The 19565-nt window shown below is 41.8% G+C and overlaps 1 protein-coding gene across 1 annotated transcript in view; it reads left to right on the top strand.

The window, feature by feature from the left end:
* Nucleotides 1-2612: 2612 nt before the first annotated feature.
* Nucleotides 2613-19565, top strand: part of LOC311112366 (vertebrate ancient opsin-like) — a gene marked incomplete at both ends in the record, with an annotated part of 20237 nt that continues 3284 nt past the window's right edge. Inside the window, 2 exons of the mRNA XM_084155453.1 lie at nucleotides 2613-2982; nucleotides 17671-17996. Coding sequence (XP_084011579.1) covers nucleotides 2613-2982; nucleotides 17671-17996 — 696 coding nt within the window. The remainder of the gene's footprint in view (nucleotides 2983-17670; nucleotides 17997-19565) is intronic.

The following is a 19565-nucleotide window of genomic DNA, read 5'->3' as shown; positions in this document are numbered from 1 at the left end:
CCTTTCGCTGCACCTGCTTTAACATCTGCTAATCTCTGTACGCAACAAAAAACTTTGAGTTGATTTGATTTGTACAAGGTTAATCAATTGCATTATGAGTTACAGGCCTTCAACAGAGGAATTTATCCATAAGTATCAGCGTGATTACAGGAGCGTGACTAGACATAAACGACATGGCCAGGGTGAGCATAAATCCATGACTAACAGGGTCTGGTGGTGGCAAGGACACAGGAAGACTCATCGCACCGCACCGTACCGTACAGCTTCTCCTTGACTGCCAAGTTGGTAAATGGGAAGACGCTCAGAGCTGTTTTACATTGTCAGGAAAGAGAATGTCGACTTAGTGGAGAAGGATGATGATGTGGTGATGAAGATGATGGTGGTGGTGAAGGCAGTAATGATGATGATGAAGCACTGCACTACTTCTCCTTGACTGCCAATGTGGTAAATAGGAAGATGCTAGGAGCTGCCTTGACTTCTATACTGTCTATACACACCACGTATTTATATTCTGGATTCTGACACATGCTCACTCTAATTAATTAATACAGTGCATTCGGAAAGTATTCAGACCCCTTGACTTTTTCCACATTTTGTTAAGTTACAGCCTAATTCTAAAATGGATTTAAAAAAAAAAAAATCCATTGTCAATCTACACACAATACCCCATAATGACAAAGCAAAAACAGGTTTGTAGAAATGTTTGCAAATGTATTAAAAATACAAAACTGAAATATCACATTTACATAAGTATTCAGACCCTTTACTCAGTACCTCGTTGAAGCACCTTTGGCAGCGATTACGAGGTTGCGATTACGAAGCAGGGAACAGTAAACAGTAAACTTAATATTATGTGGAATAGAGAGGGAACATCAGTGTAAGAATCCATGTCCTTCATGTTCAAGGAAAGCAGAATCTCAGAGATAGTTGTGGTTGAACTCAATTACCTGATGATCACCTATGAAAGGGCAGTCTTAAAAAAAAAAAAAATCTTAGGAATTTTCTATTTTTCAGCCCCAAAATGAAAACGAACACATAGGCTAGGTAAAAACATGAAACACCATTCTATGCAATTTTGCAGATGCAAAATAAACTCCTACTTTTGGGTTTGTTTAAATAACGTATCTAATAAATTCAATAGGAATGGAGTTACTTTAGTAGTAGTATTCATAATGACCACTGGTAGTTGAAGTCCCTGCTTACCAGTGGTGGAAAGTACTTAAGTAAAAATACTTTAAAGTACTACTTAAGTAGTTTTTTGGGGTATCTGTACTTTACTTTATTATTTATATTTTTGACTACTTTTACATTTATTTCACTACATTCCTTAAGAAAATATTGTACTTTTTACTCCATACATTTTCCTTGTCACCCAAAAGTACTCATTACATTTTGAATGCTTAGCAGGACAGGAAAATTGTCCAATTCACGCACTTATCAACAAAACATCCCTGGTCATCCCTACTGCCTCTGATCTGGTGGACTCACTAAACACACATGATTCCTTTGTAAATGATGTCTGAATGTTGGAGTATGCCCCCTGGCTATCCGTACATAAAAAAAAAGAAAATGGTTTATACTTTTACTTTTACTTTTGATACTTAAGTTTATTTTAGCAATTACATTTACTTTTGATACTTAAGTATATTTTAAACCAAATACTTTTAGACTTTTACTCAAGTAGAATTTTACTGGGTGACTTTTACTTGAGCCATTTTCTATTAAGGTATCTTTACTTTTATTGAAGTATGACAATTGGGTACTTTTTCCACCACTGCTGCTTAGCCACCATAAAATAGGCTACCAGTGCCTTGTCCCCTTTCGACTTGTTTGCGTGATAGATCTAAAAAAGTACTCACCTGTCAGGGAATGGGTGAGTTATACAAACACACAAGGCAGGAGACTGCAATTATTTTTCTCTCTGCTTGGTAGGCCATAGCTTTTCTATTGCGTCATTATGTTACGCTTTGGTCGCCTTCGCCGCAAATAAACGCAACCCATTGGCGCTACTAAAGGGTGGCCAGCCAAAGTACGCGCGCTCAGTCTAGGCATTCTAATCTGAACGTCGTGGAGAAGAGAAGTGCCATAGGATTGTATTCATTTGTGCCATAGCTTTTGGAGAGAGACAAGCCAACTAAAGTCACCTTATAATAATAATCGTATTATAAGGCTTCGACTACAGTTTTATTTTACGCAAGTGTTAAATGGTGATGACCTGATTCCTGTTTGGATTCATCTGGATTTATCGGATATTAGTGGTTATTATTATTTGACTATTAGCCTTTTATCACTATTGTTTCTATTTGCATTATACATTATTTTCAACTCCAAATTGCAACCCCATTATTGTCTACTACAGTTGCCAAACTGAATCATCCCTGTTTTGCACCTCCTGGGGATACAAGGCTTGAGTCTGGATGCATGTTTGGAAAAATGAAGTTGAAGTGTTTTACGGTGGGCTCCATTCGACCACCTCTAGCCTACAACTACGTCGGCAGTTGAGATTGGCAACTGAAAACTTGATGCTGTAGCCTATTGTAGTTCATTGACGGCAGAAATATTGTAATTTTATCTCCGTGTGAAACATTCTCGAATGTGGACCACTGCAAACGATGTTTACCGAGGTGGCTAATTTAAACCTCAGCTCTAATGGAAGTATCGATAATCCACTGAGCTCTCTGGATCAAGAATGGAACGAGCCCCCTGCGAAAAGACTGTCTCGGACTGGACACCATGTGATGTCCGTCTTCCTTGGATCTATTATGGTTTTTGGTTTCCTCAATAACCTGGTGGTATTGATCCTGTTTATTAAGTTCAAAACTCTGCGGACTCCTGTGAACATGCTTTTGCTGAACATCAGCGTGAGTGACATGCTGGTGTGCCTCTGTGGTACCACGCTCAGCTTCGCATCCAGTCTACACGCACGCTGGCTGTACGGGAAGCACGGGTGCATGTGGTACGGCTTCGCCAACTCTTGTTTCGGTGAGTTTAGTAGCCTATTACCGTAACAAAATAGTCACCAAAGTAGCTATCAAAGCCTCGATGCGTCATCAATGAGGCATGAATGACCTGAGTGCGTTTAAGGAAATCATGGTGCCAAAGAGCTGTGTGCGTGCGCTTGCGCGCGCGGGGGTTTGGGTTTACACTTACTAATTAGATTTCGATTTTTGCAGAAACTATAGGCCTACCTATCATTGTGTCAATGATTCACCCAACTTTGTGATGAGACAAATCTATATGAAGTGGATAGAAGAATGGACTAACTGGGCTCTCCAACCCTGTTCCAAGGTTTTCGCTCCAACCCCAGTTGTAACTAACCTGATTCAGTTTATCACCCAGTTAATTATCAGAATCAGCTGCGCGAGGACGTTAGCTCTCCAGGAACAGGGTTGGGGAGTCCTGAACTAGGGACTGTCTATAGGTCATTTGTGTCAGATAATGTTGCAGATGAAAGGGGTAGTGTGAGGTACAGAGGTGAAATTATTGGAGCGAAGTGATGGACTTCCACATTCGGATCTCCCGCGTGCCACATGACTGTGTTAGCCCACTATTGTTCCAGATGTCACACATACAACAGAATTGTCTTATGGATAGTGTGATGTCAGCAGTTACATCTGTGCCCCACAGACAGTTTCATTGCGACTCCTCTGACGTGTGAAATCATTGCTTCTGTACTCTCACTGCCAAGTCTAACAGAGAAAGAGAAAGAGAGAGACCCATTCTGTCAGCGTGATGATGTTAGTTATCTTACTGTACTTTAGAGATATCTTCAATTAATCTGTCTAGCCCCAGATATTGGAAGCACTTTGTCTGTGATTCTATGCAGTGTGTGTGAGATTGTTTAGTGGAATGGAAGTGGCTATAGGCTACATATGTAGGATCTTACTTTGATCCCCCGTTTGTAGCAGCAAATGTCCTGCATCGCAGGAAATGCAAACTTTTATTGCATTCAAGTTTTAAAAAGGCTTCTAAAGTTTGTCATTTCTGCTTTACATTTTCAGACTTGATTTGCCCCTACAAAAATGTCCATGAATTATAATCCAAATCGAATCAAATACAATGTATTGGTTGCGTACACATATTTTGCAGACGTTAAGGTGCAGCGAAATGCTTATGTTTCTAGCTCCAACAGTGCAGTAATACCTAACAATACAAAACAATAGATACATAATCTCTCCCTCGAAATTAAGAAATAAATATCAGAAGGAGCAATGTCTGAGTCCGGAACATAAATATATATGTATATAATGGTGTGTATAAAGAGTATGGACAGTGTATGAGTAGAAAAGGTGTGATCAGCAGTAGTTATATAGGACGAGCCTTGACTTGAATACAGTATATACATATGAAGTGGGACTTACTCACTGTAAAATAAATGGAGATGAAAGCTCAACAGGAGGAATGGGGATTCACACTTTCAAAAGGTGCAGTAAGGAGGGAAATTGAGGAGGAAGGGTGAGGTTATTATCCTTCAATATAATTTAATATCAAAAAGGACGAATGCATAAGATTGCCCTGTTGCTTCAAATGCCACTCCGTTACTTCTCCTAATTGCCCCAAGAGGTTTTTCCACCAAAGCTTTCCACAAAAGGTGCACTCATGAGGGGAATTGAGGAGTGAGTGCAGGCCAGGATCTGAATATCATTATCATTAAATTATCATTGAATATCAAAAAAGGAGAATGCATAACCATGTCCTGTTTCTTAAAATGCCAATCTGTTACATCTTCTAACTACCCTAAGATTATATTATTCGACCAATGTTCTACAACCTTCTGTTGCTCTTTACCACAAAAACTTAGAACAAATTGTCTCAGCAATAAGTCTGCCAAAGCCTCTTTGCAGCTGTAGTCAAGAATACAACACTAAGGCGACATGTGTGCCTACGCACACTAGGCTAATTCAGGAGACATATTGTAGTTATTATGCCCTTATATTTAATTTGATTAAACAATTCAGAGACTAAAACGAATAAATCATCATTTAAGGATAGCTAATCGATATACAATCTCAAAATCAGCTGCAATGGAAAATAATGTTTGTTTTCCTCAATTTGTGGGTGTGGTCGAGGGGAATTCCTTCTTATGATGTGAATATCAACTCTGAGTATCTCTGCCTTCTAGAATTCCTCTCAGCCCAGCCCATTTATCTCTGGTTTGAGGGGCAAAACTAGGGCAATTCTCAGTGTTTGTGATATCACCTTGGTCACATGATCCGAGTGTTTTGAAAATGGCTGAGGGGTGTTTATGGTTGATAAGAAGGTCAGCCTGTTCATGGGATAGCAGAGCACTGAGCCCAGCCCCTATTGTGCCATAGCCCTGCCTGGATGTTGGCTGCTAGGCTATCCTCTGCCGTTGTTAGATAGAATAAAAGAGAAGAAGAGTATTCTGGGGCTTTGTGTGTTTACATATCAGGCAATGGATTTATTTCAGTAATGTCAACTGTTGGAGTAATTGTGTCACAAGCAAGCTCTTACTTTCTGCGCTCATTATTTAGCAAGCAGCTAACGAACACAATTTCAAACAATGTGTTATAACTGTTTATTACAACCGTTTATTACAGATCTACAAACTAGAAATGAACAGTTTCTAAAATACTTATAAACTCTTATAAATAATTGTACCATTACTCATGGCTTTAGGTCTAACAGCTCAGCTCAGCATTTAACACCATAGTGCCCTCTAAGCTCATCACTAAGCTAAGGACCCTGGGACTGAACACCTCCCTCTGCAACTGGATCCTGGACTTCCTGATAGGCCGCCCCCAGGTGGTGAGGGTAAGCAACAACACATCCGCCACCCTGACCCTCAACTCGGGGGCCCCTCAGGGGTGCAGGCTTAGTCCCCTCCTGTACTCCCTGTTCACACACAACTGCGTGGCCACGCATGACTCCAACACCATCATTAAGTTTGCCGACAACATGACGGTGGTAGGCCTGATCACCGACGACTATGAGCCAGCCTATAGGGAGGAGATCAGAGACCTGGCAGTGTGGTGCCAGGACAACAACCTCACTCTCAACGTCAGCAAGACAAAGGAGCTGATCGTGGACTACATTCAAATCGACGGGGCTGTAGTGGAGCGGGTCGAGTGCTTCAAGTTCCTCGGTGTCCACATCACGAAGGACCTATCATGGTCCAAACACACTAACACAGTCGTGAAGAGGGTACGACAACGCCTCTTCCCCCTCAGGAGGCTAAAAATATTTGGCATGGGCCCGCAGATCCTCAAAAAGTTCTAAAGCTGCACCATTGAGAGGATCTTGACTGGCTGAATCACCGCTTGGTATGGCATCTGCTTGGCATCCGACCGTAAGGCGCTACAGAGGGTACATCACTGGGGCAGAGCTCCCTTCCATCCAGGACCTTATATCAGGCGGTGTCAAAGACTCCAGCCACCAAGTCCTAGACTGTTCTCTCTGATACCGCACGGCAAGCGGTACCGGAACGCCAAGTCTGGGACCAAAAGGCTCCTGAACAACTTCTACCCCCAAGCCATAAGACTTCTGAACAGTTAATCAAATGGCTACCCAGACTATCTGCATTGACCCCCTTTTTATTGCACTGACTCTCTTACACTGGCTCAATGCACACTCACTGGACTCCACTCACAGACTTACACATACTACACTGACACTCCAACACATACACACACACACACACACCACACACTACATATGCTCACACACAAAAAAAACACACACACATGCATATTGACGCTACACACACACACACACACACACACACACACACACACACACACACACACACACACACACACACACACACACACACACACATATAGACACACTTTCACACTATTTCACACTCTTTACATATGCTGCTGCTACTCTTATTATCTATCCTGATTGCCTAGTCATTTTTACCCCTACCTACATGTACAGTGCCTTACAAAAGTATTCATCCTCCTTGGCATTTTTCTATTGTGTTGCATTACAACCTGTAATTTAAATGGATTTTTATTTGGATTTATTGTATAGGATATACACAAAATAGTCCAAATTGTTGAAGTGAAATGAAAAAAAACCTTAAACTTAAAACATAAATAACGGAAAAGTGTTGCGTGCATATGTATTCACCCCCTTTGCTATGAAGCCCCTAAATAAGATCTGGTGCAACCAATTACCTTCAGAAGTCACATAATTAGTTAAATAAATCCACCTGTGTGCAATCTAAGTGTCACATGATCTCAGTATATATACACCTGTTCTGAAAGGCTCCAGAGTCTGCAACACCACTAAGCAAGGGGCACCACCAAGCAAGCGGCACAATGAAGACCAAGGAGCTCTCCAAACAGGTCAGGGACAAAGTTGTGGAGAAGTACAGATCAGGGTTGGGTTATAAAAAAAATATATCTGAAACTTTGAACATCCCACGGAGCATCATTAAATCCATTATTAAAATATTGAAAGAATATGGTACCACAACAAACCTACCAAGAGAGGGCCGCCCACCAAAACTCACGGACCAGGCAAGGAGGGCATTAATCAGAGAGGCAACAAAGAGACCAAAGATAACCCTGAAGGAGCTGCAAAGCTCCACAGCGGATATTGGAGTATCTGTCCATAGGACCACTTTAAGCCGTACACTCCACAGAGCTGGGATGAGTGGCAAGAAAAAAGCCATTGATTAAAGAAAAAAATAAGCAAACACGTTTGGTGTTCGCCAAAAGGCATGTGGGAGACTCCCCAAACATATGGAACAAGGTACTCTGGTCAGATGAGACTAAAATGGAGCTTTTTGGCCATCAAGAAAAACGCTAACCCAACACCATCACCCCGAGGACACCATCCCCACAGTGAAGCATGGTGGTGGCAGCATCATGCTGTGGTGATGTTTTTAATCAGCAGGGACTGGGAAACTGGTCAGAATTGAAGGAATGATGGATGGCACTAAATACAGGGACATTTTTCAGGGAAACATATTTCAGTCTTCCAGAGATTTGAGCCTGGAACGGAGGTTCACCTTCCAGCAGGACAATGACCCTAAGCATACTGCTTAAGCAACACTCGAGTGGTTTAAGGGGAAACATTTAAATGTCTTTGAATGGCCTAGTCAAAGCCCAGACCTCAATCCAATTGAGAATCTGTGGTATGACTTAAAGATTGCTGTACACCGGCGGAACCCATCCAACTTGAAGGAGCTGGAGCAGTTTTGCCTTGAAGAATGGGCAAAAATCCCAGTGGCTAGATGTGCCAAGCTTATAGAGACATACCCCAAGAGACTTGCAGTTACTCACGCTTGAGTTTTCTGTTTTTTTTTGTCTTATTTCTTGTTTGTTTCATAATAAAAAATATTTTGCATCTTCAAAGTGGTAGGCATGTTGTGTAAATCAAATGATACAAACCCCCCCAAAATCCATTTTAATTCCAGGTTGTAAGGCAACAAAATAGGAAAAATGCCAAGGGGGTTGAATACTTTCGCAAGCCACTGTACATATTACCTCAACTACCTTGTACCCCTGAACATTGACTCAGTACCAGTACCTCTTGTATATAGTTTCATTATTGTTATTTTATTGTGTTACTATTTCATTTCATTTTGGGTAATTTTTCTTACTTTTTAACTCTGCATTGTTGGGAAAGGGCTCGTAAGTAAGCATTTCACGGTAAAGTCTACACTCTTAGAAAAGAGGGTTCCAAAAGGGTTCTTTGGCTGTCCCCATAGGAAAACACTTTCTTGTTCCGGGTAGAACCCATTTTGGTTCCAGGTAGAACTCTTTTGGGTTCCATGTAGAAACCGCTGTGTAAAGGGTTCTACATGGAACTTAAAATGATTCAACCTGGAACCGAAAGGGTTCTACCTGGGACCAAAAAGGGTTTTTCAGCGGGTTCTCCTATGGGAACAGCTGAATAACCCTTTTAGGTTCTAGATAGCACCTTTTTGTCTAAGCGTGTACAGTGTTGTATACGGCGCATGAGACAAATAAAATTAGATTTTGATTTGAATATGAGTATGTGAGAGGGATTACACCACTGCAATTTGGATTATACCAATGCCTCCCTCTATTGGAGCATATTAGTGTTGATGTGAAAGTATTTTGTTCATTTCAAAGGGTGCAGTACATGGTGTTCCAGAATCCAGAAACTCCAACCCACCTTCATTTCACACCCTGGACTTTTAGTGGACAAAATGTACACAATAGAGGTGTGAGGGGGTTTTCAAGAACAGCGGCCCATTCAACAATGACACAGTGAAGGGGATAGACATTTTTCTCACCTACAAGACCCTATACTCCTCCCCTGGCAAAAAACTGCCATCCAGCCCCCTCTCCGCTTGCTGTCACTATTGGTCCACCAAGGTGACCTCAGCCGCTGAGACGGAGTCTGCAGGATGGCGTGTGAACTGTGAATGGGCATCGAAATACCAAGTCGTTTCTCCCTCTCAGTGAGTCACAACACACAGAGCACAAAGTCAGCCCCACCCACTCTCTCCATCCATTCCCTGTTTCTCAATAGTGCTCAGGGCTTACCTTAACTCCTCTGCAGGTTGTGGGTTGTGGGATACCATAGAAATAAACTTACTAGAACTGGCATCCCCATTGAAGTCAATGTGACATGATGGGTGGACCAGCGGCCACAAAGTAAAGCAGGAAGAGTCATTATATTTCTATGTGCCATACTGTGCACAGTTGAAACCTTCTGCAGAAGACGTGCACACAAACTGCACTGCAGTGGTCAGTAATATGCTCTTAGTTATGAGATCAATATAGATGTAGGAACTTTACATTGAGCAATGTGGACGCACCTTACATAATCATATTATATAATGTTCAATAATTGAAACTTTTTGTCCCTACTACTGTTGAATAATTAACAGATGTCCTGGGCCTCTGAAGCATCTTGGGTAGTTAAATTAAGAGAGGTTACCATGCAAAGTCACTATGCCCTTGGCAGATAGCAACATAATGGGCTACAGCTGTTGAGTAGGTTCCTCACTCCACTCCTGGCTTCCCGGCCATCCGCTACCCAGCAGTACCTAAAGTGGAGGTCTACTCTTCTCCAAAAATAGCCTACAACCGCAAACTTTTAGGTCTACTCTCCAAAAAACAGCCTCCGAACAGAAGAAGCCATCCCACAAACCTCTGCACAACCATAGACATGTCTCTTTATCTGGGATATAGCTTTTTCCCTGTGCTCAAGGGTGGCAGGGCCCAAATCTCTGTCTCAAGATTAATCTGGAGGGGCGCTGATAGAAATGATTAAAAAGAGCTTTGAAGATTAGAACATGCTGTCCTGTGCTGTGAGGAGAGGAGGAGCTTCTGGAGTGTAGGAAGAACTCTCACAGAAATGAACTAACATGGGATGGAGATGGTGGGAGATTGGGAGGTGAGATTACACAAGTCATCATGGTTCAAAGCATGGTGTAATGAATGCTTTAGATGTAAACCCAAAGTGACTGTATGTACATAGAATGACGTACAAATGTAGAACGATGTACGTGTGTAGAAGGAAGTATGTACACTGTAAAAAATGACTCTTTGGATCAACCCCCAAAAATGTGGTTACAAGTAAATTAGTTTCTCAATTTAAAAAAAACTACATTTGTTGAAACCAAATATATGATTCAATGCCAACTGTTATATTTGATTATTAAAAAACCTATATTTCAAGTTGCAACCTATTACTTTCAACACTCAACTTACTTTCCCCTTTGGTTAAACCTAATAAATAACATGAATGAACAAAAAATAATGTATGCACTCACTAACTGTAAGTCGCTCTGGATAAGAGCGTCTGCTAAATGACTAAAATTTTAAATGTAAATAACATAAATACTAACTAATATACAACCCAAATTTACCAAGTTGATTCCATAACTCAAAACACTTTCTTTACATAAGACTTATTTTAACCAAATTGTGACCATTTCTTTAGTATCACAGTACTTACACAGATATCATTTAAGATTTGCACACAGCCTACATCGTTGTCACCATAATATTTAATGTCATAGTCAACATAGCTACTAGAACTAACGCGTTAGTAAACCCACTACAATCATGCAGTACAGTGTGTACAGTCAGCAGCAAGCAATTTAGCAGTTACACCGGCAGGCCCCGGTGGCAATGAATTAATAAAACCAAAAGCTTACCTTGACTTGGAAGAGTTCCAGTGTCGGATAGCCATAACCAGCTAGCTAACATAGCATCCCTCTCTGTTTGAGCTGGGTGTTTGAGTAGGCTAAACTAGCTAGCTGTGCTTCGATGCTAGCTAAGTAAGTGAAAGTGAAAACAATATATACTGCGAAATGTAGCTCTCTCTCTCTCTCTCTCTCTCTCTTGCTTCTCCTTAATTTTAGAATAAATTAATTAGTTTAAAACTGTTCAACTATTGTCTTTCTATCTCTTTGAGTCAACTACTCACCACATTTTATGCACTGCAGTGCTAACTAGCTGTAGCTTCTGCTTTCAGTACTAGATTCTCTGATCCTTTGATTGGGTGCAAGAGCTCTGATAGGTTGGAGGACGTCCTCCCGAAGTTGTCATAATTACTGTGTAAGTCTATGGAAGGGGGTGAGAACCATGAGCCTCCATGTTCTTGTATTGGAGTCAATGTACCCAGAGGAGGACAGAAGCTAGCTGTCCTCCGGCTACACCATGGCGCTACCCTACAGAGTGCTGCTGAGGCTACTGTAGGCCTTCATTGCAAAACAGTGTGTTTTAATCAATTATTTGGTGACGTGAATATATTTAGTATAGTTCTATCTAAAAAGGATAACTTTTTTAATGTTTCACTATTTTTATTTTTATGAAATTCATTGAGGATGGTCCTCCCCTTCCTCCTCTGAGGAGCCTCCACTGGTAGAATGTAAAGAGATCTGTCTGTTTATACTTCTACATGAAGCAAAGGCCTGACCACACTGAAACAACCAATTAGCATTAAGAAATCCTGCCATGTCGAATTTCTATCAAATAAGGAGCAACTGCGTATGATTCCCGCAGATGCAGGTGTCTCCCTGCTGAATGGCTCTAAACTGTCCTTCTTATTCTATCACATACATTCAGTCTGTGTGAATTACTGAATGCGCTCATGCATACTATAGCTTGGTAAGCTATCGGTATTGGTTCACTGTTTCTTGTTGATCTATTTATAGAAAATAATCATTTTTTAAAAAGTCATTTAGCAGACACTCTTATCCAGAGCAACTTACAGTTAGTGAGTGCATACATTATTATTTTTTAATACTGGCCCCCCGTGGGAATCAAACCCACAACCCTGGCGTTGCAAACACCATGCTCTACCAACTGAGCTACATCCCTGCCGGCCATTCCCTCCCATACCCTGGACGACGCTGGGCCAATTGTGCGCCGCCCCATGGGTCTCCCGGTCGCGGCCAGCTACAACAGAGCCTGGATTCGAACCAGGATCTCTAGTGGACCACTGCGCCACTCGGGAGACGAGTGTTGAGTAGTTACATTCTGTTACATGTGAGGAAATGTAATTACTCTGTAAGGGCGTCCCAGAGGTTGATGAGATACCAAATATAAAAATGAAAGGGCAAATTAATCGAGGAAAACCTTGGGAGTTTCTCAAGAGGGAAAATTCGGCTCTATATACAATCAGGGACTCCTATGAGATTTCTAGATGGAATTCAGTATGGAATATTGGCATATGAGAAACCTGGTCATGATAAACGGACCATGGTCTGAGTCTGACTGTCCCTCTAGTCTCTTGGTGGAGGGAAGAAGGTTAAATGACATGGATGAACTCGGCCGCTTCTTCATCTGCACTGACAGGTCGGCTCCCCTAGGGGTCAACCAGAGGGAAGAGCCTATCGCTGGCCTTGCTGCTGTAGCATCTTCTCTGCCCTCTGGTCCTCGAAGGAGGGAGTGTGATTGTGTGCCTTGCACTGATTGAGTCAAAGAAATGTAACTGGGGAGCGGAGCCGAGTAGATTGAATATCCGATCTGTAACGACAGGCATGCCGCATGTGCCCTCCGTGGCAAGCTACAGGTCCTGTGAGCTTAGCCAGGCTGTTTCTGAATTTCACACCGCTTTCTCACCCCTCGATAAATTAGTGGACTGATTACCAGATTACCAGTCAGGGCGCAGAGGTCCTTATTAAAGCAACAGCCTGAGCAGCTTCCTATAGCAACATTTTCATTTGCAGCAGCATTTATATAATAAGAATAATAAGAATAATAAGAATAATACATTTTATTTGTGCCTTTCAAGATACCCAGGGACACTTACAGAGTAAAACATAAAATAGCCAAAATAAACATGACAATGCTAAAAGCAAAATGCATTACAACAAAAGTGCATGGCACCCCAAAAAATAGCAAGATAATTAATACATGGGGAAAAACAGCAACAACAGCAATAACATCGTCAAGCTCATAAAGGCAGTTCAAATTGAGAGGCTACTTGAACAACCTCTGTAACACGATAGGTAGAAAAAATAAAAAAGAGCTAGACGGTTTAAAACGCTATAGGCTGAATACTAGTCTGAAAATGTTGTTTTTGAAGATTTGGATGGTTGGAATTGGGGAGTTCAGGGGTGAGAGAGTTCCAGAGAGTGGGGCATAGCTGAAGGCACGATTTTATGTAGGCATCAAAGGAGAGTGTGGAATCGAGGTTGACCCTCAGACTCTTCACCTGGGAGGCAGGACGGATAGGGCAGCCGTCGATGTTGAGGTCGAACTCCTCCACCTTCTTAAGGAGAGATCTGGGGGCCATCAACATTGAGCTTCAGAAAGTTTGAGCTCATCAATGATTTTATTTATTTTAGACAGTTGATGCGTGATGATGGGTGGAGATTAGTGGTAGGTTTGGATTGAACATAGATTTGTGTGTCATTAGCGTAACAGTGGAATTGGAGACCGTGTTGGCGGATGATTTGGCCAAGGAGTATATGTAGATAATGAATAGATATAGTCACCTGGCTTCCCAGTTAGCGCTCCAAAAACAAATGATAGAACCTACATGAACTGTATGGTTAAATCTTCCACAGTATACAAGCAAAATGTATATTTCTACTCAATGACTTCAACTTTAAGTCCCATACATTGACAGAACATTACCATTATAATATCCAATTGTCCAACACAATTATCAATTTCTCAAAATGTATGACCATATTCCACACCTTAGAATTATAATTAACTTTTTTTCATTACCTAGAATTATAGTCAACTATTTTTTCTATTAACATACAATGTATTTCATGAATATGAATTGTTGGCACTGGGGTCTGTGTGTGAAGAGCCTGGAGACAGAGAGAGTTGATTAAGCCTGGTGGGCATGCTACTGCTTGTAGAGATTAGTCAGTTTGGGCTGATTACTGTCCTCTTGGCTGGACAGGGTAACCGTGACGGGGAGGTTGTTACTCGTCTGTGTGTGTGTGTGTGTTGTGTGTCTTCATTATACAGGGGGCTGGAGGACCACAGGCGGTTCCTGTTTGGGCTCTGTAAATAGTTGTCATTAGCATAGACAGGTTAGGTAACTGATGGAGAAAGCAAACATTCACAGCCGGGAGAGCATCTGTGACCATTTCCATTGTGTGATTCACTGTAGGAAAAGCACGGCCACATCTGAGTTGTCTTGTTGCAGGTGCGTGAAAATAATTGGATTATATCTTAGAAGAAAAGAAAGACCCACACACTGCTCTAACCAGTATCACTTCAGTTTATCCATTGTATGATTCACTGCAATCAGTTCTGGGTTGGATGGAATACAGAATACAAAATACCACTAGTTGTTGTGACAGATAATGGACCGATATTATTGGTGACAGTGATAGGAGTATTTATACAGAGTAGATCAGGGGTGAATAAGAGGGATTTTGACACTTCAGTTGCTCAACTTTGGGTTTTGATTAAGCAATCTGTACATGTTGCTAACGCCCTGCAGGCATTTCACATAGTATCTTATTCCAAATGTATAATATGAACTATTTGATCAGCTGTCAATTATCATATCTGATAACGCAGTAATTACAGTGGAACATATGGCATGATGCGATGACTTATTTGCAGCAAATGCATCATTTAACCAGAGCACAGATCCTAATACCCCTATACACACTTACCGCAGTCACACTCACACGCACACACACACGCACACACATAACTTGCCATGATGGTGAGAAATATTGTATGAGAGGAAAAGGTATTTTCTCATTTAATTTCTCTCTTTGTTGATATGTGGTGTGAAAATAAGCCCTGTCAGGGGCCTTTACTGTAGACGCCCTGAGAGTCTCTCTCTCCCACGTGTGTGTTTGTGCACGTACGTGCACGTGTTTGTCTGTGTCTGTGTGTGTATGCACCTGCATGTGTGTCTTCACGTCCCATAATAGACTTGTCAAGGAAGAGTGGTGGCTGGAGACTGGCTTTCTTTGTGGGAACGATCACCTTTACACTAACAGCTTTAATTCTATATGGTGTCTGGAGTGGCTCCTTGTATTGCTCCCCCTATCTATTTGTTTTCAAGACTGAGATGTCCCTGTCTGTGCTGGGTTAAGGCTATGCATCAGGAACCTGCCCCTGGGCTAGACAGGAAGAGAAGGTCTTTCAGCAGGAACACGCTCATTGAGTTGGGATACTACAAAAGCCCTGATGATAACATCTTATTGTCTCACACACACACACACACACACACAACACACGCACACATGACATACACACACCCCAGGTGGCCTAGCTCTTGAATGAAATTACATTGAACCAAGGATTAGGTCCACAGGAGGTCTCTTAATTTAGGATGAGTGCTTGTTGGATCGATCTCTATGAGAGATCCCCTTCTGAGATGTAGCCATTTTTTTGATTGACTTACCCGGTTCTACCCTAGAGCACAGAAAACAGATAGCAATCTGTTATTAAAAGTAGAAGAGAGAAAAGGCTGATTAAGTCTATACCATTTCAGTTGTTGGGAATTGCTATTTTCACAGTCATGTGATCTGTGAAGCATGTACTTATTCTGTAGCTTCAAAGAAAAATCACTCGCACTTCACTAGCTTGTTACTGTGGTGTAATTCAGTCAGTGGAGAGGGATTCCCAAACTACACTGCAGATAGGCTACATGCAGTGCATTCGGAAAGTATTCAGACCCCTTGACTTTTTCCACATTTTGTTACATTAGTGTTATTTTAAAATTGATTAAATGGCTTTTTCCCCTCATCAATCTACACACAATACCCCATAATGACAAAGCAAAAACAGGTTTTTATACATTTTTGCAAAGTTATAAAAAATTAAAAACGGAAATATCACATTTATATAAGTATTCAGACCCTTTACTCAGTACTTTGTTGAAGCACCTTTGGCAGCGATTACAGCCTCAGGTATTCTTGGGTATGATGCTACAAGCTTGGTACACCTGTATTTGGGGAGTTTCTCCCATTCTTCTCTGCAGATCCTCTCAAGCTCTTTCAGGTCTCTCCAGAGATGCACTGTAGGTTTAAACTCAGGATGTAAGTATATTGTAGTTATAATCATGTAAGTGTTTTATAAGTATCTATATGTATTTATTTACTGTTTACAAGTATTTATAATTGTAGAAGACTTCGCAGGCTTGAAACATGTAACATGGTTTGCACATACTGTACAGTACAAGCATCATATGATATTCCCCTTGAAGTGATAAGATATGTTTGGGGTTTTAACCTGAGGTATAATTAGATGGTCCTATCAGTGGTACTATAACAAACAGTTATTATTTTATATCGTTGTTAAATCATGTTCAATTGGACTATTACAATATCAATTATCCCCCCTCTGTTGATGTTAACAGCCTCCAGGGTCTTTCCTCTCTCACAAACACTCAAAGTGCTGCTATTGAAGAAACATGGGCTAGCTTTAAAGCTCAAACTTGTTGTGCACCTTCATTAAATAATACAGTCACTAACACTAAGGCAGAGATCTTCTGGGAGATGAACCGTTGACAGTGGAGACAAACTAATGGGTACTGCAAAGCTCACATTATCTCTGTTTAAGTCCGAGAGGTACCGTTATACGTTACTTTATCTGTAGGATGCAGTGCAGATCACTTGTGATGGAGCCTCCAAACATGACCTATAGGATTGTATATTTACTTGGCTAAATTAAAGTATTGTCCAGTATACACTCCAGGTAGAACCCTTTTGGGTTCCATATAAAACCCTTTCTACAGAGAGTTCTACATGGAACCCAAAAGAGTTCTACCTGGAACCAAAAAGGGTTTTACCTGGAACCGGTATAGAGGACCACATGCATATGATTACTGGACTCATCACTACTAGCTGATAACATACTACAGTGGACAACTTCTCACAGATCCCAGATCCCACTGGACTTAGACTACTGAAGGCAGTTTGCTTTCAAATGTAACTGAAACCTACCGTACTGTTTTTATAATTGCAGGGGCTGCAGTATTCCTTTTCATTGCTGTAATGCACACTGAGATGTGTGCATGGGGCTGCTTAAAATAGCCGTATAAAATAGGGAATTTAATATGATCCCCCTTCAAAAGTGTTTGTTTACTTGGGTATTAAGGCTCAGTGTAGTTAGTCTGTTTAAAGGGTAGCCTGCCAGTGCACCATAATCTGTCTCAGTGACTGTCTCATAATAATCCATGGTAATCACGGTATCTCTCTCTCTCTCTCTCTCTCTCTCTCTCTCTCTCTCTCTCTCTCTCTCTCTCTCTCTCTCTCTCTCTCTCTCTCTCTCTCAGGAATCGTTTCGCTAATCTCGCTGGCCGCCCTCTCCTACGACCGCTACAGCACCTTAACCGTGTACAACAAGCGGGCCCCCGACTACCGCAAGCCTCTGCTGGCCGTGGGGGGCTCCTGGCTCTACTCCCTGTTCTGGACAGTGCCCCCCCTGCTGGGCTGGAGTAGCTACGGCCTGGAGGGGGCTGGGACCAGCTGCTCAGTCACCTGGACAACCCAGACGCCCCAGTCTCACTCCTACATCATCTGCCTGTTCATCTTCTGTCTGGGGCTGCCTGTGCTGGTCATGGTCTACTGCTATGGGAGGCTGCTCTACGCTGTCAAACAGGTGGGCTGGCCCACCTGTCCATATGGGGCACTTCTTATTCTGAAAACTGTAATCATCTACCTGTGAAGAAGTGGTCTGTAGCAGTAGTAAAAGGTGTTTACAGTACCCAAAACCAACATGGATGGGTGCATTCGCCTGTGTATGTGAGTGAAGTGAGGCTTGAACAGAGGAGATAGGAACCAGATGAGCTAGTCAAGTTTACTCATGCAAAGCCCCAGATCAGCATGTTGGGTCAGGGTGTGAACCTGCTGATAAACCACTGATAATCAGAAATACTTTCAGTGTTAAAACTGTCAGTTATTGGGTAGAATGCTGAAGCACTGCCTGGTGCTATCTCTCTCAGTCAGAGCTATCTTGTGTCTCCACCCTCCCTTCTGGAGAGAGAGTGAATCTATGAATTAAATCATGTTTAAGTAATAATGTGTTGTACATACATTGAGATAGTGAACCCAGCTACCCCGCAAAGTCAACATATTACTGATTACTAGCACTGTCACCGCTGAATTATAGAGGACTAAGCACCACACCGTGATTAAGTAGCCTTGCGCAAGCGAGCCGGAACAGCAGATCTCCTGTTTCTGTAGCGTGAGGCAGCTTGATGTACAAGGACACCCCCTGGACAGGACGGTAGTCTATCGCAGGGCATTACCTCCAGTCTATCTCCTTAATGCTGAGTGCAAAGCAGAGACCCACCGGGTCCCATTTTTACGTTCTTTGGTATGACTCAGCCGGGGATCAAACTCTCAACCTTCCAATCTCAGGGCGGACACTCTAACTACAAGGCGACTGAGTTGGTAGCAGCGCCCGTCTACCATGGCTACCATCCATTGTTAGGCTACCATTAAAATGTCTTATTGCACATACTACCACAGTGGTAATCCTGCAGTTTAACTGCCAAATCACACTTGCATGTTTACCGTCATGTATTTATAAAACAGCTAATAGGCCATTTGCCTACAATAAGAATAACATAATGCTGCATCTATATATGTATATAGAGAGACGTACTGTAATATGTACTCACTACTACTCCTTCATATGGACTTCCTGTAGAAAGATGCTCTGTCTTCAGTGGTCTATAGAATGAGACGCTTGGAAAGGAAGTTGGTGGTTACAGATTGGTAGGATTGAGAGAAGAAGAAGGTTTTAATTCTAGGAGGAAGAGAGAGAGTGGGAGAGAGAATGTGCAAAGAGAGAGAAACTGAGAAACATGCATTCACAGACAGAGGAATAACATGATTAAGACTGTGTTCATTGGACAGATGGAGTACTTTTTTTTTAACAACACTTGGTTCACTTTCCTCCACTGCAATTAAGACTGATCTCCTATAAAGAAAACATCTTGTTACTAGATCATTAGGCAGTTGCCTCGTGTGTTTTTTATAAGTTGGGATGAATCTTGAAAAAAGCGCTCTGCCTTTCTGGAAGTTGAAGCAATAACTGATGACAGGATAGGTAAAGGTAGTGAACTGGAAACCCTGCTTCCTTCATCCAGTCCTGTCAGGTCACTTAATAGTCAAGTAGGGAAGGAAGGTCTTTATTATTAAAATAATTGAAACGGTGATTAGC

Source organism: Coregonus lavaretus (genome assembly GCF_964263955.1).
Source record: "Coregonus lavaretus genome assembly, chromosome: 38".
NCBI lineage: Eukaryota > Metazoa > Chordata > Actinopteri > Salmoniformes > Salmonidae > Coregonus > Coregonus lavaretus.
This window is presented reverse-complemented; position numbering and strand designations above follow the sequence as displayed.